Source organism: Candoia aspera, chromosome 11, assembly GCF_035149785.1.
Source record: "Candoia aspera isolate rCanAsp1 chromosome 11, rCanAsp1.hap2, whole genome shotgun sequence".
NCBI classification, from domain to species: Eukaryota; Metazoa; Chordata; class Lepidosauria; order Squamata; family Boidae; genus Candoia; species Candoia aspera.
This window is the reverse complement of record NC_086163.1, coordinates 19,713,287-19,736,855: the sequence shown is the minus strand read 5'-3', so window position 1 is coordinate 19,736,855 and position 23,569 is coordinate 19,713,287. Positions and strand designations below refer to the sequence as shown.

The 23,569-nt window shown below is 41.3% G+C and overlaps 1 protein-coding gene across 2 annotated transcripts in view; it reads left to right on the top strand.

The window, feature by feature from the left end:
* Window positions 1–2,727: 2,727 nt before the first annotated feature.
* The window catches only part of TOX3 (TOX high mobility group box family member 3), an 81,289-nt gene continuing 60,447 nt past the window's right edge, over window positions 2,728–23,569 (top strand). Inside the window, exons 1-2 of one of the 2 annotated variants that reach the window (XM_063312896.1) lie at window positions 3,342–3,368; window positions 8,819–8,938. In XM_063312896.1, coding sequence (XP_063168966.1) covers window positions 8,930–8,938 — 9 coding nt within the window. In that variant the 5' untranslated portion in view covers window positions 3,342–3,368; window positions 8,819–8,929. Of the gene's footprint in view, window positions 3,369–8,818; window positions 8,939–23,569 lie in introns of both variants that reach the window. The other variant, XM_063312895.1, reaches the window with a different exon arrangement.

The window sequence follows — 23,569 nt, the reverse complement described above, 5'->3', positions numbered from 1 at the left end:
AGTGTTAATGTTTAGACCCAAACTACTGGAAATTTCATGCACAAAATACTTACGGCTGTATAAAAATTCACTTGAAGGAAAAGAATCAGAATAATTCATTGAATTACCTTAGGGTGTTAAACTAATCTTTGTTCAAACATGTTTTATTGGATAAACCACACAAGGCAGGATTATTGAAAGCCAGCTTACAAAAAACTATGGCTGTAAACTATTGTTTACAAAACACAATCCATACAACTTGCTAGGTCAAAATTAAACCATTATAGGTCTTAACATGTGTGCATCCCAAAGTTGTTCTACCTCATGTTTGCTATTTCAGTGCCAATCTCTTTCTTACACCTATCAACGCATTTGTTTTACCTCCTCATGACAATACATAGGTTTGTGCGGCAGTCTCCGTGGGAAGGGGAGGGTTCCAAAAAGTCAAGACGACGGTGATGGCAGCACAATCAAAGCCCCACCCCTTTGTACGTGCTTGTGAAGTCAGTGCATGTGCAAAAGAGGTATGGCTTTGATTGCGTTGCTGTAACCGTATCTTGACTGTTTTTATTTTCCCTGGAGATCATGTTGGCTGTATGTTAGCTTCACTAAGGGCAAAGAGAAGATGGTCTTCAGAAATTAAGCCTTAAAAATGGCAGAATTTGGTGTTCTATCTTAAACCAGAACTGTGTCATCTACGTATGTAGTTTGTAATCCCTCTTACGCTTCTCTAATTCCCCTACAGTTAACACTGTTCTGTCATATGTCCCATATCTAATTATAGGCCTCAAGTGTCTTTCATATACATCTTTGAAGAACAGAGCAGGAAAGCATTTTAAAGTGGCCTACTGTGGATGTTTCAAATCCTATTTGCATGCTAGAGAGAGAGAGGAGGAAGAATTTGATGGTTACCTCTAAACTGAGGTAGCCAGACATTATTAGCATGAATCAATAAAATCCATTATAAGGGGTAGAGTAATGGCAATTTATTTATTTATCTCAAGAAAATGAACTGTTGGAAAGCATGTCCTAGAGCATTTTTCAAACAATTATGCTAGTGACTGCAGCAGTGGAAGATCTGCTTAGAACAGAGGCCTGATGAAGATTTTGCATATGAATAGATACGTAACAATAGATAAAAGCAGTTACGGAAGAAAAGGATAAAATACCAGCTCAAATGAACCAGTGAGTTATTTGGGTTCTCTGGATCTATCTATAAAGCATACTTACCATACTTCACATTCCTATTTGGGTTGTCTCACACCCATATGAATAGTCTGTTAGCATACAGCAAATGATGCATATGGAGATTCAGTTTGAGGGCAATTTTATAAAATATCTGAATCCTATGTACTTTCTGAACTGAAAAGTTGTTTTGAACCACTGAATCGATTTGGATTATTTTGAGGCTCCTCTGCATGCACAGAAATGTCTTTTCTGAATTGAATAGGCCAGTTTGGTGTAGTGGTTAAGGCTCCAGGCTAAACCCAGGAGACCGAGAGTTCTAGTTATTTTATGTTTCAGCCTACTGAGTGAACCTAAGGAACTTGTTAATTTAGCAACCAAATTAAGCAGGTGATGCCTGCTTTAGCATGTCAGCTGGTTCTCTTGGAAGCAATTTTCTAATGTTTAATACATGCAGCCACAATGAGGGATTTACAGACATCACAGAGAAAACTTTTCTCCTTCTCTAATTTATAATCCAGCAAATCCAATAATCTGTTTTCCCGCCTGGGCTCTTGTCTCCTTCATCTCAAAGTGGAGAGGATTGTATGGATGGGGCGTTTTGAACGCCAGAAACCGACCCTCATATGCAAGAGTGTATGTATGCAGAGGGCTCTCTCCACGTGCAGTTCCCCACTGTATGGGGGTGTTCTTCAAGTCGGCAAAAAAAAGCTTCCCGTGGACCGCTCTGCGGACAGCATGGCTCCACACAAGTTCGCCTCCCGTCTGCCAAGCCCCACATCTAATTCCCCACGGCGCACTGAAGCTGCAGCCGGAGGCCCCCCCAGATCGCGTTCACACGTCCAATTAGTCGCGAGTCACGCGTCGTCCAAGCAGCCCCGCGCGCGTGCCAGCCAGCGAGCCAGCCAACCGCGCAAGGACGCTCTGAGCAAGCAAGCGGAGGAACGCTTCTTCTCGAGGGCTGGCCAGCTGAGCGAAAGTTGCACGTTCCCACGTGCGGGAGCGCCCGCCGGCCACCCAAGCCGTCGTGGCGAGCGGGCGGTCGGTCGGTCGGGCAAGGGGCTCGCCCGCGGGGGCTGGCTTCTAAGCGGGCGGGCGGGCGCGCGCGCGCCTTCCTCAGCGCTGCTCCGGAGGACGGGTCGCGCGGACGCGCCGAGGGCGAAGCGGCGGGGGGCTCGGCCGCCCGCCCCCCGGCCGGGAGCGCGCGCTCCCGCTTTCCTCCCCAACTTCGCTCCTCGGCGGGGGCCCCCCTCCGCGCTTTCGCTCGGCCCCCTGAGGAGAGCTTGGGGCGGCTGGCCCTGCCTCCCGCCCGCCCGCCCGCCCGTCCGTCCCGGCGCTTGCCCCGAGGGTCGGGCGGCTCTGCCTCTTGCCCCGCAGCCCGGGCACCCGGAGCAGCTTTCGCCCCGGCCTTCCTCCTCCTCCGCCCACAAAGAGTTCCAGGGGAGGGGAGGGGAGGGGGCCGCGCGCGCGCCCGGCTCTCCGCTTGCGCGCCCCGTCGCCGTCCCCCTCTGCTGAGGCGGAGGGGGGCAAGAGCTGCTGCCGCCGCCGCCGCCGCCGCCGCCGCCTCTTTCTGCTCCGCGCCGGGCGCGTGGCTTCTTTGTGTGGCGCACCTGGTCCGGGAGGCAGGAAGGCGACCCGGCTCCTGCCATTGGAGGGGGTGGGGCGCCCGGCGGGGCCGAGCGAGCGAGCGAGCGAGCAGGCGCCCTCTCCCCCTTCCCGCGGCAGCTTCCCCGCCTCCGCCGAGGCGCAAAAGGCTCCCCCTTTCGCCCTCCTCCTAGCGCGTCCCTCACCTGTACCTGCCCACCCTCCGGCTCACCTGCCGCTCTCCCCGCCGCCGCGCTCCCTTCTCTCCCGCCCGGTCCTCTCGCGTCCTCCACTCCGCAGAGCCCAACAACTTGGTCCGCGTTGCGTGTGTTGAGTGCGTGTGTGTGCTTGTGGGGGGTGGGGGGGCGCTTTGGAAGGTGGATCTATTCCAAGCCTCTCAGAACTTCGCCCCTTTGGACCGCGCAGACCGCCGCCCCCAGCCTTTGGCTGCTCTTCTGTTCACCCCTCTTGCTTCTCCAACACCCCCCCCCGCGCCCCTCCAAGAACAGCCCTTCAATATGGATGTAAGATTTTATCCAGCTGCATCTGGAAGTTCCCTTCCTGGAGATCCTTCCAGTCTGGACTTTGCCCAGTGTTTGGGTTACTACAGCTACAACAAGGTGACTATTTTAATTATTCCCCCTCCCCGCATCTTTTGTTTCAGGCGGTACCTAGTTTTGTTATAGTTTTGTCTTGGTTTGGAGGGTGCTTCACTTTTGTCATAGTTCTGTTTGCTTCTGGACCGGCTCTAGCTTTGTCGTAGCTCTAGGGGAAGTGCAAGGAAGGAGAAAAAGCATGAGATTTACTTGATCTTGCAACTTCGGCTGCGCTGCTGTTTAAACGGAGCAGTGGATTTCAATCAGAACTTTCCCAAGTTTTTCCCTTGCCAGAACTTTCATCCTGCCATCCCTTCTCTCTTATCTACAAATCACCCTTGGTTGTTGCCCCCCCCCCCCGCGCCTTCCCTTTGGAAATACAATGCCTTATAATTTCCTCCCAATTCTATGGAAATAAGGCAGTTTCCGAGGACGCACACATGCACTTATGAAGTACGTGACTTGCAGAATAGCTACCGTTTCATTGGTCATGGGGGACTTGCTGATGAAGAAAATATGTCTGCATACGGTATCCAAGCCCCCCCCCCCAAAAGACGTGCATTTTTAAAGACGCATTTTCGGTCTTTTGGGGAAACCTTGGAACAATGAACAGTTTTGCTGATCCTACTAAAAAGTACTTTGGGGACTGGAGTTGGGAGCCAGCTGCTGGCTAGGCTTCCTTTTTATTTGGTGATTTGACTTGTGTAGAGATTAGACCTTTGCTTGTGACAAGGTTGGGTATTTAGATGATATCAAAATGCATGGCTTACTCATGGTTGTGTGTTGTTGCCTGAAGTTTCTCTCTCCCTGTTCTCACAAAGGTCCCACTTCTTTTTCACATTCCCCCACATTCTTCTTAGTTCAAGATGTTAAATCAAGGAGTTGATTCTAACGAAGTGTGCTGATGGGGAAGTCGATGGGAGTGCATGAGTTTTGCATCTAAAGTAAATGCATGTAAGACCCAGGAACTCAGGGTCACCCCAACTGAGAAGTAAGCGGGTGCCCAAACCTTCAGCTACTAGCTTTGTCAAGAGAAGAAACCTTTTAGTGGGTCCTGCTGGCCAGCTGGAGAAGTTGTAGTACTGCTTAGTTCTGTGTCTTATTTATATCTCCCTTTCTTGTCGAGAGATTACAGATGACAGAATATGTATGTAATAGCCAGAAGGGAAGGATGTTCCCTGCGGCTAAATGCATTACAGAAAATACGTTTCAGCCATATCTGGTCTGTTTTCAGCAGCTGCCAGACAAGAGCAGGAAAATGCAAACTTAAGAGGTACATCGTGACTCATGCTACTGTGAAAAGGGCTTCACTATTTGCAGTATGCTGTGTCAATAGCACACCAAGTTGTTAGCACTGGGCCTTCATACGTGTGTATAAAGATCCCTTTCACCACGAACTCTTCCCATTCCACTCTGTTTGTCCAACCTTGGGGCCTCTCATGAGATACTGCCTGAGCAGTCAGGGGTGCCCTGCAAAGACTTAACTGATGTCTGGGTTTATTATAAGTGTCATTTGATAAAGTCGGGGAAAATGGAAAGCCAGCAGGGGAGAAAAAGATCATTTTTACAATGTTGGGGACTGTTGTCAGAAGTTTCTTGTTGGAATAATTTAATCCTTTGTGGATGGGTGTTACCCAAATGGTCTTTTCATTAAGACAGCTCTAATTTCAGATATGCATGGTCCGAGGTGGTGCCTTCAGTGGGTTTACTTGGAGTAAATAACTTGAGGCTATATATATCTGAAATCAGAGCTGTCTTAATGACGGCTTATTATTTCATGTATTTAATAAATGCAGTGTAGCCAAATGCAGTGTGTGTATATGTGTGTGTGTGTGTGTGTCTATGTGTATATATACTGTATATGTATATGTGTATATATACTGTATATGTGTATGTGTGTGCGTGTGCCTTTTCACCAGTTAATATTTGAACAGCTTTTGGACAAAGTGTATGTGTATATTCTCTTTGGCAAGGCAACATGGAAAATATCAGCATGCTGCTGTGTTGATAATACGAAAAGAAAGGAGGGACATTGTTACAAATTAGAGGTTGGAGAATCACTCTTGAGTTCTAAAGGGTTTTAATAAGCTCTAGGCAACTGTACACTGCCATTTGGTGGACAGCAAACGTATAATGTTGCAAATGAGTTGAGCTTGAATTCTCTCTGCTGTTTGCATTAATTCAGGAACAGATTCTATTATACACTGAGGTTTTTTTGTGGTTTTTTTGTTTGCATTTTTCTGGATGCCTCTTACAGGTAATGAATAAAACAACTGTGCAATTTTTTGTTTGTTTGCAACTTTAATGGGTGTACAGTTTCTAAATCAGATGCTTGTGGAGAAAAACCAGTTGCATCACATTTTAAATAATTTTCCAATATAGTCTTGTTGCTAGAAGGAAAGTAGAGAGCAGCTGATGGATGTTGTTTCCTGGAACATCCACCTCCCATTTGATCTGCTAGAAATTGTTCACTCCTGTACTTTTTTTTGCCTGTGCTTAATGAAGAATATAACTTGGGCTGGGTTTCTATGGATGGAAGAAAAGGATGTGGAAATCAACAGGACATAAGAACATGTTTCTAAATATTAGGTTATCCTCACAACTAGAACAAGCCCAGTAGTCTAGGTGACTACTGCAGAGTAACATACCTGAAGACTGTGATTACAGATTTCAAATTTTATTTATGCAGTTTTAAACCACTGTTAGCAAAGACTTGGTCAGATGCACCTTGCTTTTTTCAATTGTAATTTCATCCAAACTGCTCCTGATGGCTTGATTGGCTTGGTCATCTACAACTGCATTGCATTGCATTGCATCTCCCCCCCCCCCCCAATTCAATTGTAAACTCAACAGTACTTAACAGTGTTAGGTAAGCAGTGAGTTCATGGGTGTTTTTCTTGAATCAGTGCCTAATGCAATAACACAGTGTGTATTATGTGCATGTTACATAGTGTACAAATGGGCCAGCATGGATTGGTATAGATGATGCTCTCTTGTAGTATGATTACCAGTAATACATAACACATAATTGGTATTACATGACTAATTATTGCTCATGGAATGTAGCCTTTAGTCACTCCAGAATATCATGAATTCAGTGGGTTTATTTGGAGTGAATGGCTTGAGGATACATAATTACATCTTCTATCATAAGTGATAGAATTGCACCAAGCTATGATCTGAACCAGTTATAATGGATTGATTGATGCATAATGCTAAATCCATGGCGTGCAAACCACTGTGGCCAGATTCATACTAAGGCAACCCAAGTCACAAAGGTGCTGTAGACGAAAACAGAAACCAAACCCTGTTCTGATTTAGTGTGATATGTAAAACCAGACAGTCATGCATCTTCTGTGGCCGCCTCTGCAGCATTAATACCAGCAGTCTGGGTTTCCTTGGAATAATAATTTTGATGGGTGGATGGGGATTGGCCCAAGATAACATACCACTTGTGGTGGGAGGATTTGTGCCCTCTTTTGCTCTGCTGCTGCATTTTCTTCTTCTTGCTGATATGATAGAAATGACAGTGGCCAGGCTCATACATCCCTTCAGCCAAGGTTTGTGTAACCATAGTTTGTGGAGTGAGACACAGTGGATGGTTCCACTGGGGCTTATCCTGCAGAGCTTTGCTTGAGTCATTCTGGCTACTTTTGTACAGTAGCAAATGCTGAAGTCAGAAGTGCCTGGGTTCTAAAGTGAGGAAGCCCCCTGAGGAGATGCAGATGCAAGGGCTACATGGAGGGAGGGAAAATGAAAAACAGTCATGATGGCTTGAGGATAACATGGAGAGAGTGAATGGGGGCCCAGTAGCAGGAATGCAGTTGGAAGCCAGCAACAGGCAGGTGGCTTCTGGGACTCAGCAAGTGATATGTTCCATCACTTCCATCCAAAACAAAAGTCTCTGCCTGCTTCTTGAGAGACCTGGCTCCATAGTTGATAGCATGAACTAGTTCACAGTTGATAGTTCATAGTAGAACTGAATGAGGCTGGAGGAAAGGAAGGGAGATGATAGAGGGCTAAAATTCAGCAGGAATGTTGGTTCCCTTTGCTGGTAAGTGGTGTTGTAACTATGTTCATTTTGGAACATAGTTCATTTTTATTATTGCTCATGCAGCTGGGTAGCTGTGGAAAAGATTGTATCCAAGTAAGCTAAATTGTATGCTAGGGCATGTTTCATCTGTAAATAGACCTGTTTCAGAGAAGGGAAAAGTAATATGGATGATGATGTTTCACAAAAGAAGGCATAGCAAATGAGTTTTGCAGCTGCATCGTCTAAAACGTTCAGTGCAAACACTAGAGTTGGGTAAATAGATGGCTGAGATAAAAGGAACAGATGGCCAATGGGTTCTTGTAGATCTTGTAGAGTAAAGGTTGGCTGTATAGTTGTACCATCCTTTACCTGCAAGTTTACTATGACTAGGAAAAGAACTTAATTTCTTCCCCTTTCCTGGCTGTATTCTGAACTTCTTCAAAAAGTGGAGCAACATTTGCACTGGATGCTGGCATATGGTCTCATTCGTTGCATCTATTTGGTTCAACTCTTCCTAGTATTGATAACTAGGACTGATCTGAATATTTTCTAGAAGTGGTTTCAGGGGTAGTGGGGAAAAAGGCAGGGCATTTTAAAAGCCCTTTCTCTCTGCATCTTTGGCTTGATAGATTCTGATTCTGTGAAATGGAAATTTCACAGTCATGGGGTTATGTTAAATGGTGTGCATTCACTTTTTCATATAGGTAAACATGCTTTTTTAGATTGAAGTGTTCGGCAATGAGGAAGTTTGCCTAAGGGAAAAAGTGGGTGTGATGAAGTCAAAGGGCAGAGTGTACAGAATCATGATTTGGTAATCTACAATGATCAGGCCATTATTCTATTGTTAACCTTTCAATAAAACTATATTTAGTTGTTCCTGATAGGTACTGGGGGGAGAGTTATTTATTTATTTAATTTATTTATTAACTCAATTTGTATGGCCACCCATCTCTATTAAGTGACTCTGGGTGGCGAGGATTTTTTTTTTTTAACGCCCTTGGAAAGAAAGCTTCAAATCAATAATGTTCAAACTATGCCCAGGAGAATTCTGAATTGTGAATTGCATCCACAGGGCATCAGCTAGGGAACAGCTTGGACTCCATGAAGCCATGTAGACTGTCATGAATGTCTCTGCACAACAGATTTCCCAACGTACATCAATGGGGTTAACATGTAAAATACAGAACAAAAATCGATCCATATCAGCATCAAATACAACAACAAATATAATGCTGTGAACATCCATTATTTGCCCCCCCGCAAATCCACTGTCTGAGGGAACAGTATCACAGCATCCCAATGCCCAAGATCTGCTGGAGTATCCATGTTTTACTGGTCTTCCTAAAGACCAGTAGGGAAGAAGCCATATAACTATCTGGGGGGATGCAGTTTAAATCTGGAGAGCAGTGCACCAGGTCATTTTTAACAATGGTTTCTTCAGGTAGTCACTGTGATCTGGTTCTTGCATTATACTGAACCATAAAAGTGTGCTGCATCATGTTTTCTATCCTGTCATCCAAACTTAACTTATAAGTAGCATGCTGGAGTCTGCATGCTGAAAGTAGGTGAAGCCAGGACAAAGACTAAGCCTTGATTGCACTTCATTCACATTTAAACTTAATTAAAACAAAGTATCCCTTTCAGGATATAATCTCCTTGATGTAATGGGAAGGCTCAATAGGTTCAGTGACCCTAAGAGGGACACTGGTGGAAGCATGGCTGGATCAATCTTGCTGTTAAGCTTCCAGTTATCTATTTAATAATTTCCCAACTCCTTCCCATTAAAGCATACTACTTTTGGAAGAGCCATGGAGTCACACTCAAGATTTTTGAGGGATGAATAAATTTTTGGGTCTTCAAGGTGTACACTAATGCCAGAAATGATGGTTTATATCCCATAGTTCCTTGATTTATGTACTCAGGAGGCCAAAACCAAATGGAATTTTATAGTTTAATGTGAAATATAAATCCAAGAATTATGGTTCATATTGCAGGTCTGCAACGTCAACTGTCGTATGGGACTGAAGATTCCAACTTCGAGCATTTTACAGGAGTTTATCAGCAGACAAAATGATGTAGAAAGTGTTCTCCATGGAATTAGAAATTGGGAAAGTCATGCTCCATTTTTTTCTGTGCTTAAAAAGGATGTAATGGAATTTGAGTGATGCTCAGCAGTCCTTCCCTGCACTTTCGGCTTATCCCAATAAGATCAACTGTTAACTAAGAAGGACACCCACAACTTCTACTACAGTGAGAGGTAGTGATTATATTAGATTAATTTAAAATACCCTAGGGAAATTGCCAGAAATACAATGTAAACAAGCCATATGGGACTATAGCAAAGTGCTGTACGCTTGGTAACTAGATGTTGGTAACTAGGGATATCTAATATCTTTGAGTTGCAAGAGCATCAGCTGCAGATAGCTGGCCTTGTTAAATCAGCAGAATACTGCATAAAACCCAGCATTTATGGATTTTTCCAACCTGGGTCTTCTATACGCAAGACATATACTTCTGTAGTAATTGTTTGAGAGGCACAGTATAATTGATGCATAATTCCTCTTTTATATATAAACCTTTAGGTGCTCTGTAAACAGTTTCTTCCAGCCTGCTATCTTTCAGATGTGTTGAATTTCACTTCCCGTAGCACCTATCCAACTTAACCACTTGATATGGCATAGTGGAGTGTATATTTTTGACCAAGTGGTAAACAAGGGCTATTTCAAAGCATTCATCTCCCGGCCCTAAAATATTTCCTCAGATTATGTAATTTGAGCTCAAGATGTTTCATCACCTGTCTCTTAATTTGAATACACTCAAAATAAGTCATGAGGGCATGTCCTCACAGCCCTCTTACACATTTGAAACAGTGTTATGAGATGCCTCCACTGTTTTAGCTTTGATGTTCCACTTTGGTGATGTTGACAAAAATATCTGAAACTTGCTTCAGGTTTTTCTAAGGAATCTGAGATAGTGTTCTTCATTTAACAGCTCACATCTCATTTATTTCTCTTAAAGAACTCAATAGTATTTAATGGATGCATTCAGTGATCTTTAAAGCATTCTTAAAAACTCAAAATAGCGATCAACAATAACTTATTGCTGGTTAACTTTCTGCTCATCCCATGAGATCTGAAACAGTGAACATGCTCCAGGTGTCCTCTATTAAACAATGTCATTCAAACTTTTAACTAAATACCATTTCAAAAAGCTAAATCTTCCATGTTTAAAAATATTCACCAGTCTTTCATGAGATTCAGTATGGCACAATACACTTTGTAAATTTGGCCAAGAGAAAAGTGACTCTACAAGGGCAAGAGAAGGCTGGGCTAGAATTCAGGCCTTCTTGGTTGAGGTCTCCATAAAATGGGTTATGTTGACCCCAACTCTCCTTGCATTCCAGAAAGCCCTGAAACCCATTTTATTTCAGTGGAAGCTTTCACTCATATAGAAATTGTAAACAGCCTTCTAAATAGAGCACTGTTGCTTATTTTATGAATGTTACTGCTATTGGGTTGTTATATTTTCCTTGTGCACCATCCAGAGTCATTTTGACTGGGTGATTTACAGTTGTTGTCAAATCAATAGAAATAAATGTAGTCCTGATAATAGATTGTCCAGGTTCTGAGTCCAACATCTTAACCACTATGCCACCCTGAGTCTCAATAGCTAACGGACTATAATAGTTTGTATATATTGCACACATCTCATGATCTCAGAACCATCGAGTTGGTGTGTATATGCCACTGAAATGTTTTGTTTAATAGATGACAGAGAGCAAGACCTCCTACATAAAATGGATTATGAAGATCCAAGGAACAGAAGGATTCAAGAACACTCCCTAGGAATTTTGCACCATGACATGGATATGTCATGTGTGATGATAAAAGTCTGTAATGGTATAAGAAGTAGATCCCTTGTTTTTGCTTCTGCCTTACAAAGTACTTGCCTTGGATATAACAGATTAGTTGAAGTAGAAGTCACCTGCTATATATATTCCAAAAGGGGGGGGGGAAGGCTGTGACAGTGATTAAATTGACTTCATAAAGGAGTTGAGAGAAGACCTGGATAGAAGTATTATCTGGAAACATAGCCTTAAGTGAACAATAGCTTGATAAACCTTCAGATGAGACAACAACATTAGACAATTCTAGATGCGTTTATGGGTAAAAGAATGATGACTGTTCGAAGGGAAAGTCTTTTAAGAGCTCTCAAGTCTCCACAGCACTTTGTGTGGGTTAGGCTCATTCAGAATGCCATTCTTCCCATAAAGCTTTTCCCCAAAAGCTGATATTTATGCATTTCTCAGTCTTTTCAGTTCTCAACTCTATGCTGCAAGTATTTTTGTGGACTCAGAAGTTGTGCCAGAGAATCTAAACTGGAGTCGGGACGCACAGCGTGTTTTATAGAGGCATGCTCTTCTTCAAATCCAACAGTAGAGCCTGGCTCTGTGGATTCAGTGCCTTTCATAACCATCCTCAGCTTATTTTCTTCCTTCAGGAAGTAGCATTCTGAGTGGGCCATGATGCTAGGGCCTTTCACACTTGTGGTAAACATTTCCAAGAAGCCAGGGTATTTTCACAGTGGAGAATTACTAGTTCAAACAGCTCTGACAAGATAACTGAGAAAAACATGAGGACTAACCATAAATGGTGGTCCTGCCCACCTGATTTACTGGCCTTAGGGATGTTCCAAGCGTGGTTCTCATCCTTTACTGAACACCCCCCTAATCACAGTGTGGGCATTGGCTTAGAAATGAAATAATTCGTTTCAGGAGCAGGAAATAATTCTATGCATGAGTCCAAGATGTGGGATTGTCTGTCTGTAGTGTGTTTATGGCTGCATATTTTGGTTGAATGTAAACCGTACACTGGCTAATGGTGCAAATTGATTGCAATAGTTCTGTTTAAGCTTAGTTCTGATTTACAGAATGATACATTCAGCTTGAATAGGGATCATTTTGGTTTTGTAGACCTCTAACAAAACTTTATTTTGTGAGGGAAGCCCACATTGAAAAAAACAAAAAGAAGCTCTACTTTGAAAGAGGCCAGCTGTTCAGCATTCTGCTTCTGTCTTGAGTCCTTTTATGGTTTTGCTGTTGGAGAACTAATTTTGGGCATTGGCTTTAGTCTAGTAGTTTTTAAAATAAACAATCCTCCCCCCTCCAGTTATTGAATCAGTTGCATGCTTTATAAAAAAAAATATTCCATAGGCATGAAAGTCCTATGCAATATGTTAAGCCACCTCACTTTATGTCCCCTGTTGTATCCGTGTCTTTCCCCTGCAACTTGCACTAAAATCCTTACCTCACCAGGTGCCCATATGCAAGTAAAGAATTCAGAAACAAATGCTATATTTTGGCAGCAAAGTTTTCTCTGTTTGCATCTGGGCAAGGGGGTCGCTCTCCCATACTCTTTATGGGAGCTGTTTGTAAAGATGTATGAAGCTTTCTACGAAGACAAATGGTTATTTATTCATCTGTTCAAAACCAAATAGCCCCCAGGTTTCCTAGAAACAGAAATCGTTACATCCAAAATTTGAGTTAGTACCTACTCCTCATGTAAAAATTATTCTTCTCCTTCAGGTCCTTGATGTTTTGGAGCTTTCTGAGGTCTGAATATTTTAAAGGTATTTTTTCTTACCTCTCCTGGCAAACACTTCTGCCTAAATGTTTAGGTCTTTGTGTCCTATGTGGGTTCTCTATTTTTATTTGTCACTAGTAGAGTTTTGCAATGAAAAATGTAGATACTGAGTTGATGGGACCACGGGTCTGCTAGACACACATTGGTTTGGTTCACATACCATTAAGAATCATGCCTGGTTTTCGCTCAGTAGGTTAAGTGAAGCCAACTATTATAGTCTGTAAACCATGGCTATTATGGTTAGCATGTTGCATAAGCCCACCCAGTTGTGGTAAACCATGATTAAGCAAACTAAGCCTATGTGCAAGGTGAGAAACTCATTCTCAGATTCTTATAGCCTTCCTGACTAGTATCTTTTTATAGGTTTATCCATCATGAATTTGTCTAAAATTCCCTTTTAAAGCCTTCTGCAGTGGGTGGCCATAGTGAAATCTTGTGCTTGTGAGTTCCATGAATAAACTATGCATGATATAAAAACTTCCTTTAGGTTTTTAGTCTGTCTTGAATCTCCATGAAACAGGTTCCCTGAACAACTTCAGATTATGCTATTGTGAGACAGCTGGAAAGTCTTCATTTTTAATTTTTCCACAAAGTGCATAATTATAGGAAAGTAGGCAAACTCTCCTCATGGGGAGTCACTCTGGCAAGGAAAATCAAAACAGCTGCTAGTTAATAGCAAACTATACATTTAATTCCTGAGGGATTATGTTTTTATGAACTTTTGAGGAAAAAGTTCCAGTTGCAATTGCCACTTCAAGCACTTTTTCTGGCTCTGCTGTAGCCATTTGGAGATGCAGTGACCAAAATTGTGCTGAGTGTGTATAGAAAGGCATTATGAAAATGCCTGTTTACTTTCAATTCCTTCCTTAATTAATGGAATTCCTAATTATCTTCTTTCCTAATGAACTCAACAGTCACATACTGTGTTGATGTTTTCCTTGAGCTACCCACCACCTTTCAAATAACCTGTTCTCAGCCAGTCATTGCTCAGAAGAATTGGTCAACATGTAAGTTAACCTTTAGTGATCCAACTGTTTACATTCTTACATTGTGTAAGAACTGTTTGTTTATTCCCACTCTTCCTATTCTTTCAACCAGTTGTTAATTCTCTCCTCTTAGTCCATGGTCCCTAAATCTGTTGAGGAATTTTGGGTGAGTGGCTCTGTCAGAAACTTTTTGCTGTCTTAAGTAAATTGCACAAACGTCTCTAATAAGATTCTTGTTGGCACAAAAAACTTAAAAGTCTTAGCCAGACTTACCTTTCCCAAAGTGAAATATATTCTTCAAAAGTATCTGTCCTTCTGTTTGTCAGATAGTTTTAGCTTTAATATTGCTTTACAGCAGTTTATCAAGGAAATAAGTTGATCAACCTGTTTTTCCTGTAGATCTTTGATAAGATTGGTCCTACACTGGATGCTACTTACTTCTCTTTTTATGCATATTGCAGGCCTTGGTCAGTGTATCTGTAAAATGGGGTCATTCATAATCTCCTTCCACATTCAAACTAGATTTGAATATGGATCTCCTCAATCCTAGTTCCAACTCCTTAAGCACTACACCATGCTGGCTTTATCAAATTAGGTTTAGTTATATCAGATAGTAAAGAAGAAAAGACAGAAGGAGAAATCTTTAACTTCACAGGATCAGTTCCTTTTCTGTTGATAAGTAGCTGCTAGCACGAATGGTGGAGAAACTAGCCGTCCAGATATTTCAGAACACGTCTAGCAGTCCTCATGTTCAACCATACACAGAGAGAAGCTGTTGAGAATCAGGTATCTAACTACTGTGCGTCTGGAAGGCTCCTCATGCTTACTTTATAGGTTACCTGCTTACCTCTAAAACGGCATGCATTGCATTGTTTTTCAAATAATTTCTGAGAGCTAACCTAATTTTTAAAAATAGTTTGGATACTGAGATTTTCTGGATCATAACAACTGGCTTAGTTGCATGAGTAAAAGTAGTAGCTTCCTGTGGGGGGGGGGAACCAAAAACGAGGGGTAGATTTGTTCAACACATTTGCTCAGAAGGTATAGGAGCAATCTACCCACTCAAGTATCCATTGAGTAACTGCTGTCCAAGTTTATGGGCCCTTTAGAATACTGTAGTACAAAACAATGGGCAAATAGATGCACATTATCCTATATTATTTTAGAGGAACCCCAAACTTCATAACCAACTATTCAGGGAAGGGAAGTAAATGAAATCAACAGGCTTGCACAATATTCCATTAAAGTGGATGCAACTCAGAATTCTTAGAATTCTGTTTAGGGGTTGTTGTTTTTTTAATTAAAATCTTGTGTTGTTGTCAGAATGATGTTGTAGATATCATTGAATCTGCTTCTGTTACTTTGCTATCATTGACAATCTGTTACATGCTGTTTGTGTCTTTTGATGTTAAAGCCTAGGGCTTAACCAATTAACAGATTCATTCATTGAACATGTCAGTTGCAGCCAGGAGTCACCTGTTTGCAAAAATGGATCAAACAATGGCAAACAAAATATTTGCTTGGGGCATTGAGTTCAGTCAGGTTTTTCATTATTTTTACAGCAGCTAGGAGAGAGGAACTTCACAAAATAAGTGAACTCTCTGAAGGGTTTTAAGTAAGTTTTCCAAGTTTCTAGCAAGCCCCTTTAAAGTCAGTTCATTTGAATAGTTTTTCTTTTTACGCAGTAACAATTTACTGGTGGTTTTTCCCCATGTTTTATGTCTTCATGCTGTTAACTTCTTCATTAAGTCTGAGTAGCACTCAGAAGTGTGAAGGGACCTAAATTGAACTATTCAAATATCATTTGAATTGTGTATCAATGGGAGCCTCTATATTTATCCTTTGTCATCCTGCTAAAATATCTGGTTTTCCTTGTATAGGCTAGGGATATAGTCTACTTCAAGGATGGGCTTACAAAATCTCCTTTGGGCTTTATTATTAGAATCATGACATCCACCATTAGAGCCCAATGTGAAATGTATGCAGTTAGGATTAACAAATTCTGAGCTCAGAAATTAGTTTTGAGTTTGAAGAGTTCTTAAAGTCCCTTCAGAAAACCAACAGTAACAACAACAACTGCACTTTGTTATCCTGAACTTTCTTTGCACTTTGTTCAGCAATATAATTTAGGAGGAAGGAAGTATCAACAAGTTGTTGTGACAGGTCACAATTCAATCTATTGGTGAATACAGTTCTACCTTTTGCCCACTTCTGGAGCTACACTGATTGTCAAAATCCTTCTAAGGTTTCAGCACCCCTTTTCTTATAATTTCAACAGAAATAGGTAACAGCACTGACCTTGGCTGATCTGAAAAAGCTAAGCAGAGTCAGATGTGATATGTGCTTGAATAGAAAACCAGGAAACATCAGGACTGTAGACTACACTGGGAAGTGAAAAATACATCTTGAAGGAAGGCAGTAGCTATTCATCCCCATATTGTTGCCAAGAAGACTGCAGGTTTATGTCCATGTTGTTGCCAGGATTCAAACTCAACTCAAAGGAGACACGGCTTTTACTTAAATCAGTGTTTCTGCATGTGAAGCATATGCGGTATCCTAGTGACCTTTCAGCTGGGTTCACAACTCATTCTAAACCATGGTTTATTAAACATATAACACTGAGCAACAACACAGAGTTTGGAAGCGTCAGCACCATTCGACAGATACATCTTGTTAAGCCAAACCATGCCATGGCGTAGTGTATATTAACCCAGCGGAGTAGCTGAGACTCCTTTCCATAATCCACAGCATGCAGTAACATTAAAAATGTGAAAACTATAAAGTACTTATAGACACACATCACTCAGTAGCTTCTCTCTACAGGTAATCCTTGCTTAACACCCACAACTGGGACTGGAATTTTGGTTGCTAAGTGAAGGGGTCATTAAGCGAATCCACCTCAATTTTATGACCTTTTTGTGGCAGTCATTAAGCATATCACCGCGGGTGTTAAGTGAATCACGTGGTTCCCCACTGATTTTGCTTGCCAGAAGCTGGCCGGAAAGGTAAAAAATGAGATCATGTGACCATGGGACACTGCGACGGTCATAACTGTGAAGTGGTTGCCCAGTGCCCAAATCATGATCATGTGACTGTAGGGATGCTGTGATGGTCATAAGTATGAGGACAGGTTGTAAATTGGTTTTTCCAGCCCTGTCATAAATCCGAGCTGTCACTAAATGAATGGTTGTTAAGCGAGGACTACCTGTATATGGGTGAAGAGCTTCTATTAAAATCATTCCACTTGGTAAGGTGTCTGGTAATCACCATGCAGCTTTAGTAAAATAGCTATCTTGTTTATATGACACTCCTCTCAGTTGCAATGAAGTCAAAGAAGGCAGCCTTTTTGCTTCCCCACACAGGGATGAGAAGGAAGCAATAGAACTTGGTTAAAAGACTGGGTTGGTATCTCCATGTTTTTCTCCTTTTTGTCCTCCTGTTTCTTCTGGGAGGTTATGTGGTGGCTCCCCTCATTTTATTCTTCCAATAATCGGATGAAGTTAGTTAGGCTGAGATGGTGAGTAGCTCAAAACCGCCCAGTGAGCTTCTCTATCAATAGGGATTTAAATTTCCTTTGTTCCTGCTCTGGACTCTTAAGCACTCCATTACTTATAAATGGAAAGCTGCATACAGCAAGGGTTTATGAAGTATGTCAGCTGGGAAATGTAAACCAGGGGCTGGATAAAGTAATCTGTGAATAATAAATGTTTATGGGAGAAGACTTCTACTGGATTCTGAACTAAGTAATTTAGTATATAAAATGAGTTACTGTACGGTGAGGATGAATTAGACACACACAGGCCTGTGTTACATAGCTGCTGTTACCTTGTGTTCATTTCTCTCCTGTGTATGCACTCTCAATAGCGTAGCGAAAAAGAAAGAAAGGAAGAAAAATACAGCCCCTCGGGGGAGTTGGAGTTCTGCTTATTTTGAAAACTGCAGTTATTTTATGACTAAGCTCTTTTAAAACTTACTTTATTGTGCTGTAATCGCAGAACTTAAATAAAAAGGCTTCATTTCAAATGGCTTCAATTACCTTCAAAATACATTCCTAGGACTACCTGTATGCCCAAAGGGTCTTTTATTAATTTAGTTGTCTCCAAATAACATTTTAACTGCAAAATTTCATTTCATTCAAGGGACTTAAGTACTTGCATAGGACAATATGGCTTTTCAAATGGTTTTACGCATCTCAACAAAGCTTCCGCCACGTAACATGAAGAAGATTCTAGTTTCATAGATGGTTTCTTTGAAAATTCTTTGTGGTTACAGTTCCTTACCACAACATAAGAATGACTATTTTTCTTCTGTATTGTTGCATGTAATTAGATGCTCACTCTAGTTCTGCCGCTGAAACCTCAAATCATTATTGGGGTAGGGTGGGGTGCGGGGGCCAGTCCTACTGTTCCTTCAGTAGGGCTGTGATAACAGATCCTTTCAAGCGCTAGGCGTTATATTTTAAAAACAGTTCATGACACAATAGGGTGACTGCAATTTTGTTACAAGTACAGCTGCAAAAAATGTGTTTGTGTATCAGGCGTGGTGTTTGTAAATGACTGTTTAAAGTAAACAAACACAGTTCTTCCCTATATCTGATTGATTAGCAACCGTTAGTAAGGTTCTCATGTCAAGAAATGAAGAATGAGGTCTTACCCATAGCATCCCCCCCCCCACACACTTTCTTTGGTCAATTCAAATTCCTGGTCCAGGTCACTTGCTTTCTTTGCAACGTTTTGAAAACTTAGTTGGGATTTTTTAAATTTTATTTTGAACACACAGTGACTATAGGGCATCAGAATGTCATCTGCACATACCATCTTGTAAAGGATAACTCAAGTAAAAGCAAGTTAGGAACCAGGAGCAGCCTGAAAATGAAACTGGCTGGTTAAATGGTGAACAGAGTTTAAAGGGTTAAGTTTAAAAGTTTCATAGAAAAAATTGGATTTTCTGTTGGGGCATGAAGTAGCAAAGGGAATATAACTTGATTTTTTTGTTGTTGTTGTTTAAAAAGGCAGTCCAAGCACCAGCAAGAATGAAGAAGCATAGTTGTCTGAGATAAATTTAATCAGTGAAATAACTTTTAGAAGTTATTTCTGGTTGATTATAAATATAATAATATTATCAATATATCTTACTGTTGATTGTCATAAGCCATTTTGACTGCTTGATTGATTATAGGTAGTCCTCAACTTACGACCACAATAGGGACCAGAAAATTCATCATTTAGCAGTGCAGTTGTTAAGCGAGGCATCACATGACTGCATCTGATGTCATGACATTTTTTGCAGTGGTCACTAAGTGAATCACATACTTGTTAAATGACTAATGCAGTCGTTAAGTGAACCACATGGTTCCCTATTGATTTTGCTTGTTGGAAGTCAGCTGGGAAGGTCACAAATGGCGGTCATGTGACCCTGGAATTCTGCAACTGCCGTAAATACATGCTGGTTACCAAGTGCCCAAAATTTGATCATGTGACTGCGGGGATGCTGCAGCAGTTGTAAGTGTGAGGACTGGTCATAAAGTCACTTTTCTCATTGCCATTGTAACTTTGAACAGTCACTAAACAAATGGTTGTAAGTCAAGGACTACCCGCATGTGCCATCAAGTAGTTTTCAACTCCTAGCAACCACTTAGATAGATTTTCTCTATGACAATCTATCCCTAACCTGGTCTTTCAGGTCTTCCAAGGGTGCACTCAGCGCTACTGTAACTGAGTCCATCCACCTTGCTGCTGGTTATCCTTCTCCTTCATTCCACCTTTTCTAGCATGAGAGCCTTTTCCAGGGAGTTAGGTCTTTGCACAATATATCTGAAGTGGGATAATTTGAGCCCGGTCATTTGCGCCTTGAGTGAGAACTCTGGGTTGATTTGTTTGATGATCCATCTGTTTGTTTGCTTGGCTGTCCACAGTATTCTCAGGAGTCTTCTCCAGCGCCAAAGTTCAAAGGTGTCAATACTCTTCCTGTTCTGTTTCTTCAAAGTCCAGCTTCCACTTCCATAGAATGTCACAGGGAATGTTATGGCTTGCCCAATTCTGATCTTTGTAGGTATAGACACATCATGGTCTTTAAATATTGGTTTCTCGGTGTGTCACATAATTTTTTTCTTGTCTTCTTTGGTGCTTATTGAACTCTTAAAAGGATGATTTGCCAGAATTGTAAGGAAGTGTCAATTCTGTGTCTTCACCACATTAAATGCAGTTGTTCTGAATCAGGCAGTGGTTTGCAAGATCTTCAAACTGAATACACTGAAGAGTATTCAAGGTACTGCCCAGAGTCATCACCACACGAGATGGATGGTGAAGAAATATGATAATCAAATAAATAAATAAATAAAAGAAAGGAGCTTGAAAAGTATAAACAAGTAGTATAAGAACTTTATTTTCTCAAGTTCTGCTTTGCACTGTTTTCCCATGCAAACATAATTTTTGTTTCAGAATCTATATTATTAGTAGAATGTATGAAATGCAGAGCAAATGATACCTTCTGCCTTTATTGTACTTTTTGGCATAGCAGCCAGCACATTCAGATTTTTTTGTTAACCACATTCTTACATTCAGAATATGTTTTATGCTAGCCTACTATGAAACTTTAGGATATGCTTTTTCAATTTCATTTAGCCAAAGTGGAAAATAAATATCTGTACACAAGTAGTAATAATTGTCCCATCTGTCTGTCTAGCTTTTTTCAGAAATTACAGAATTCCAGGAAAACCAGGTTCAAAAGGATAATTTTATATGTTGCAAGAAAACTGCAAATCCTGCTTCATATATATTACTTGTGTCATTGACTCCTTTATTGAAAAAGTATAGGTGATATAATGCATAGGTGATATAATGCATAGTTTTGAATTAATTTTGCTGATTCATGGCTTGTAGCGGTCTCTTCTTCTTATAAGACGTCTTGGGTGCAGTGAGAATGTATATGGTTAATTGACTAGCTTTGGGTGCTTGTTGAAAATACTACTACTTTGGATGGTTTCATATGTTGCACTAACCATAATGTTCTTTGTTAAGTGTGATGTGTGAACCCAGCAAATTTTGGTTTATTCAGCAACATGTCGTTATACTGAACAATGGCTTAGCCTGATGTACGAATCCTATCTAAATCAAAACTTGGGTTCTGAATCCACACAATGCGTGTTCTAATTTGGCCATCAGGACCTGTTCAGATGCGTCACTGACACACAGGAGACATAGGAAGAGATTCTACTGAATCAGACTGAAGATGCATCAAGTTCAGCATTCTGTTTCACAATGGTCAACCACATCTCCCTGGGAAGCTCATAAGCTGGTCCAGAAGTAAATGTCATTCCCCTGCTCTTGTCTACTTCTTGTAGGTATTCAGTAAAAATGCCTCCTTTCATCGTGAAGGTCATATACAGCTCCTACAACTAGTAGCTATTGATAGCTTTCTCCCCCATTCATTCCATAAATTCCACAAGAAGTATTTCCTGAATTTCTCACCATTGGAGGACCCTGGGATGAGAGGGAGAAGAAAAATTCGTTTTTCGTTCTGTTCTCCAATATTTCCTTTTTTTTTTTCTTCTCAACTAAAAGGCCTCAAATTGTTGTAATGTTTCCTCATTTGGGAGTAGATTAAGCTCTTTGATCATTCTGACTGCCTGTTTCTGCCCTTCTTCCAGAGTTTGTACTTGCAGTGTTCTGCACCCCTCAAAATGTATACTGTGGATGTTTCTGTAAGATGGTGTGGCAAATGTGTGAGTCTCACTGTATCGTGATTCTCAGACCCTGCTTTCTAGATCGCACGTGGCAATTATCTCTTGCCAAGAACAGGGTGTTCTTAAGAGGAATTTTGATGAGTCCTGCTTTGAAGATTCACCAGTTTGGGCTGCAGTACCACAGATGGTTACTTTTATCTGGCAATTTTATTTCTGTAGACTTTTTCACTAAGAAGTCTGTTCTGGAATAATAGCTTGAATGGTTCTGCTGGTGAAAGATATTTACACAACAGACGTCTTGAACTTGTGTGTATATCATCGTTCATAATTGCTACTCTTCAGGCTTCTTCAATTGTTCTGCCATCTCAGTCATTCTGAAGCCAAGAATGGAGTTCATTTTCTAACCGTTGTGCCTATAGAAGATTTTGAAAAGAATTCTGGATAATTGTATGTCCTCTCACATGGAATATATTGAAATATTAATTCACAAACAGGAGACCTGTACAGCTTGCAACTCACCATAAAAAACACTAATCTCCATCTATTCCTGCCACATGTTTATGTCTTTACTTCCTATCCCAGGAAGTTGTAAGCCACTTAGATTTATTTTGGTTGAAGCCATTCAAAAGCACTTGTAATACTTAAAAAAAAAAATCAAACCCTGGAAGATGTAGCTGGACGTTTGCTTTGGCTTGCAGGTCTGGAATTGAGAAGGATAGTAAATGTGGGAGAGATTAGGAAAGCAGCATTTCAGGATGATACCAGAACCTTACCATAGCATGAGGCAATTCTTCCTTTCCTATCTATGTTGCTCTGATTGTGTCCTGTCTTGCTTTATTCAGATCTATGCATCCGGTTCTTGATCAGCATTTAAAAGGAATTTTCTACCTGAAAGGTTTTAAGGAATTCACTCAAGATGGCAACAAAGTGACAACTCTTTAATGAGTTCCTGATTTTTTAAAAACATTTTAGTTCTTTTATCCAGCTTTAATCAAATAGTTTTTAGTACTTTTCCTGATTTTAAGTTTACAAGACAAAAACCAACAATATAAAATTTGAATATATATTAAAAAAATCACTTCTCACCCCTATGGGTGGTACGTGACTTCCTCAACCTCGGGTCCTCCACCAGAGGCCTGGGAGTTTGAGGGTTCTGCGCAGTGTCTTGGCTGTTCCCAGCACTGCACTCTTCTGGACATAAACTCTGATGTCGTTCCTGGGATCTGTTGGAGCCCCTCTCCCAGCTTGGGAGTCACAGCCCCAAGTGCCTCTACCACCACTGGGACCCCTTTGGCCTTCTATTGTTGTAGTAGCATTCCATCAATTCCAGGTTCTCTTGTCCATGTATGGTTTGTTGCAGTAGCCCACTTATTGTTAGATTGTCCTGGTTCCCCAACATCTGACGTGGACCTTGTTAATCCAGGTGACATCCGAGCCGGCATGATTCTCTTAGTTCGTGTCACTCTCATATTTGAGGTAGGCAGGTGAAGCATTAGGGGGTCTTTGCCCAAGGATCTCTTCTGGTAAGGTAGGTACAGCCAGGATTTGAACCCCAGTGTAATGGTTGCCTAATCCCAAATACTCAGTCTCACAAGCTCGGGCTTAAAGATAACTGATTTATTAAAGGAATAGTATGCAAATACAGAGAAAGCTGAGAATGAGCAAAAGCGCGCCAAATACAAACTTAAAAGCCTTGCCTTCAATCCAGTCCCGCCCTCAGCACCTGTCAGCCCGCACCCCCTCCCAGGTGCTAGCAACCGTTACACAAGCCTGGGAAAGTAACCTTGAATAGGATTGCAAACCCAAACACACATTCCAAAGTCCCAAAACAAAGCAGAGCGGCCGAATGGAAAATACCAGCAATGAGCAAGTCGGGTATA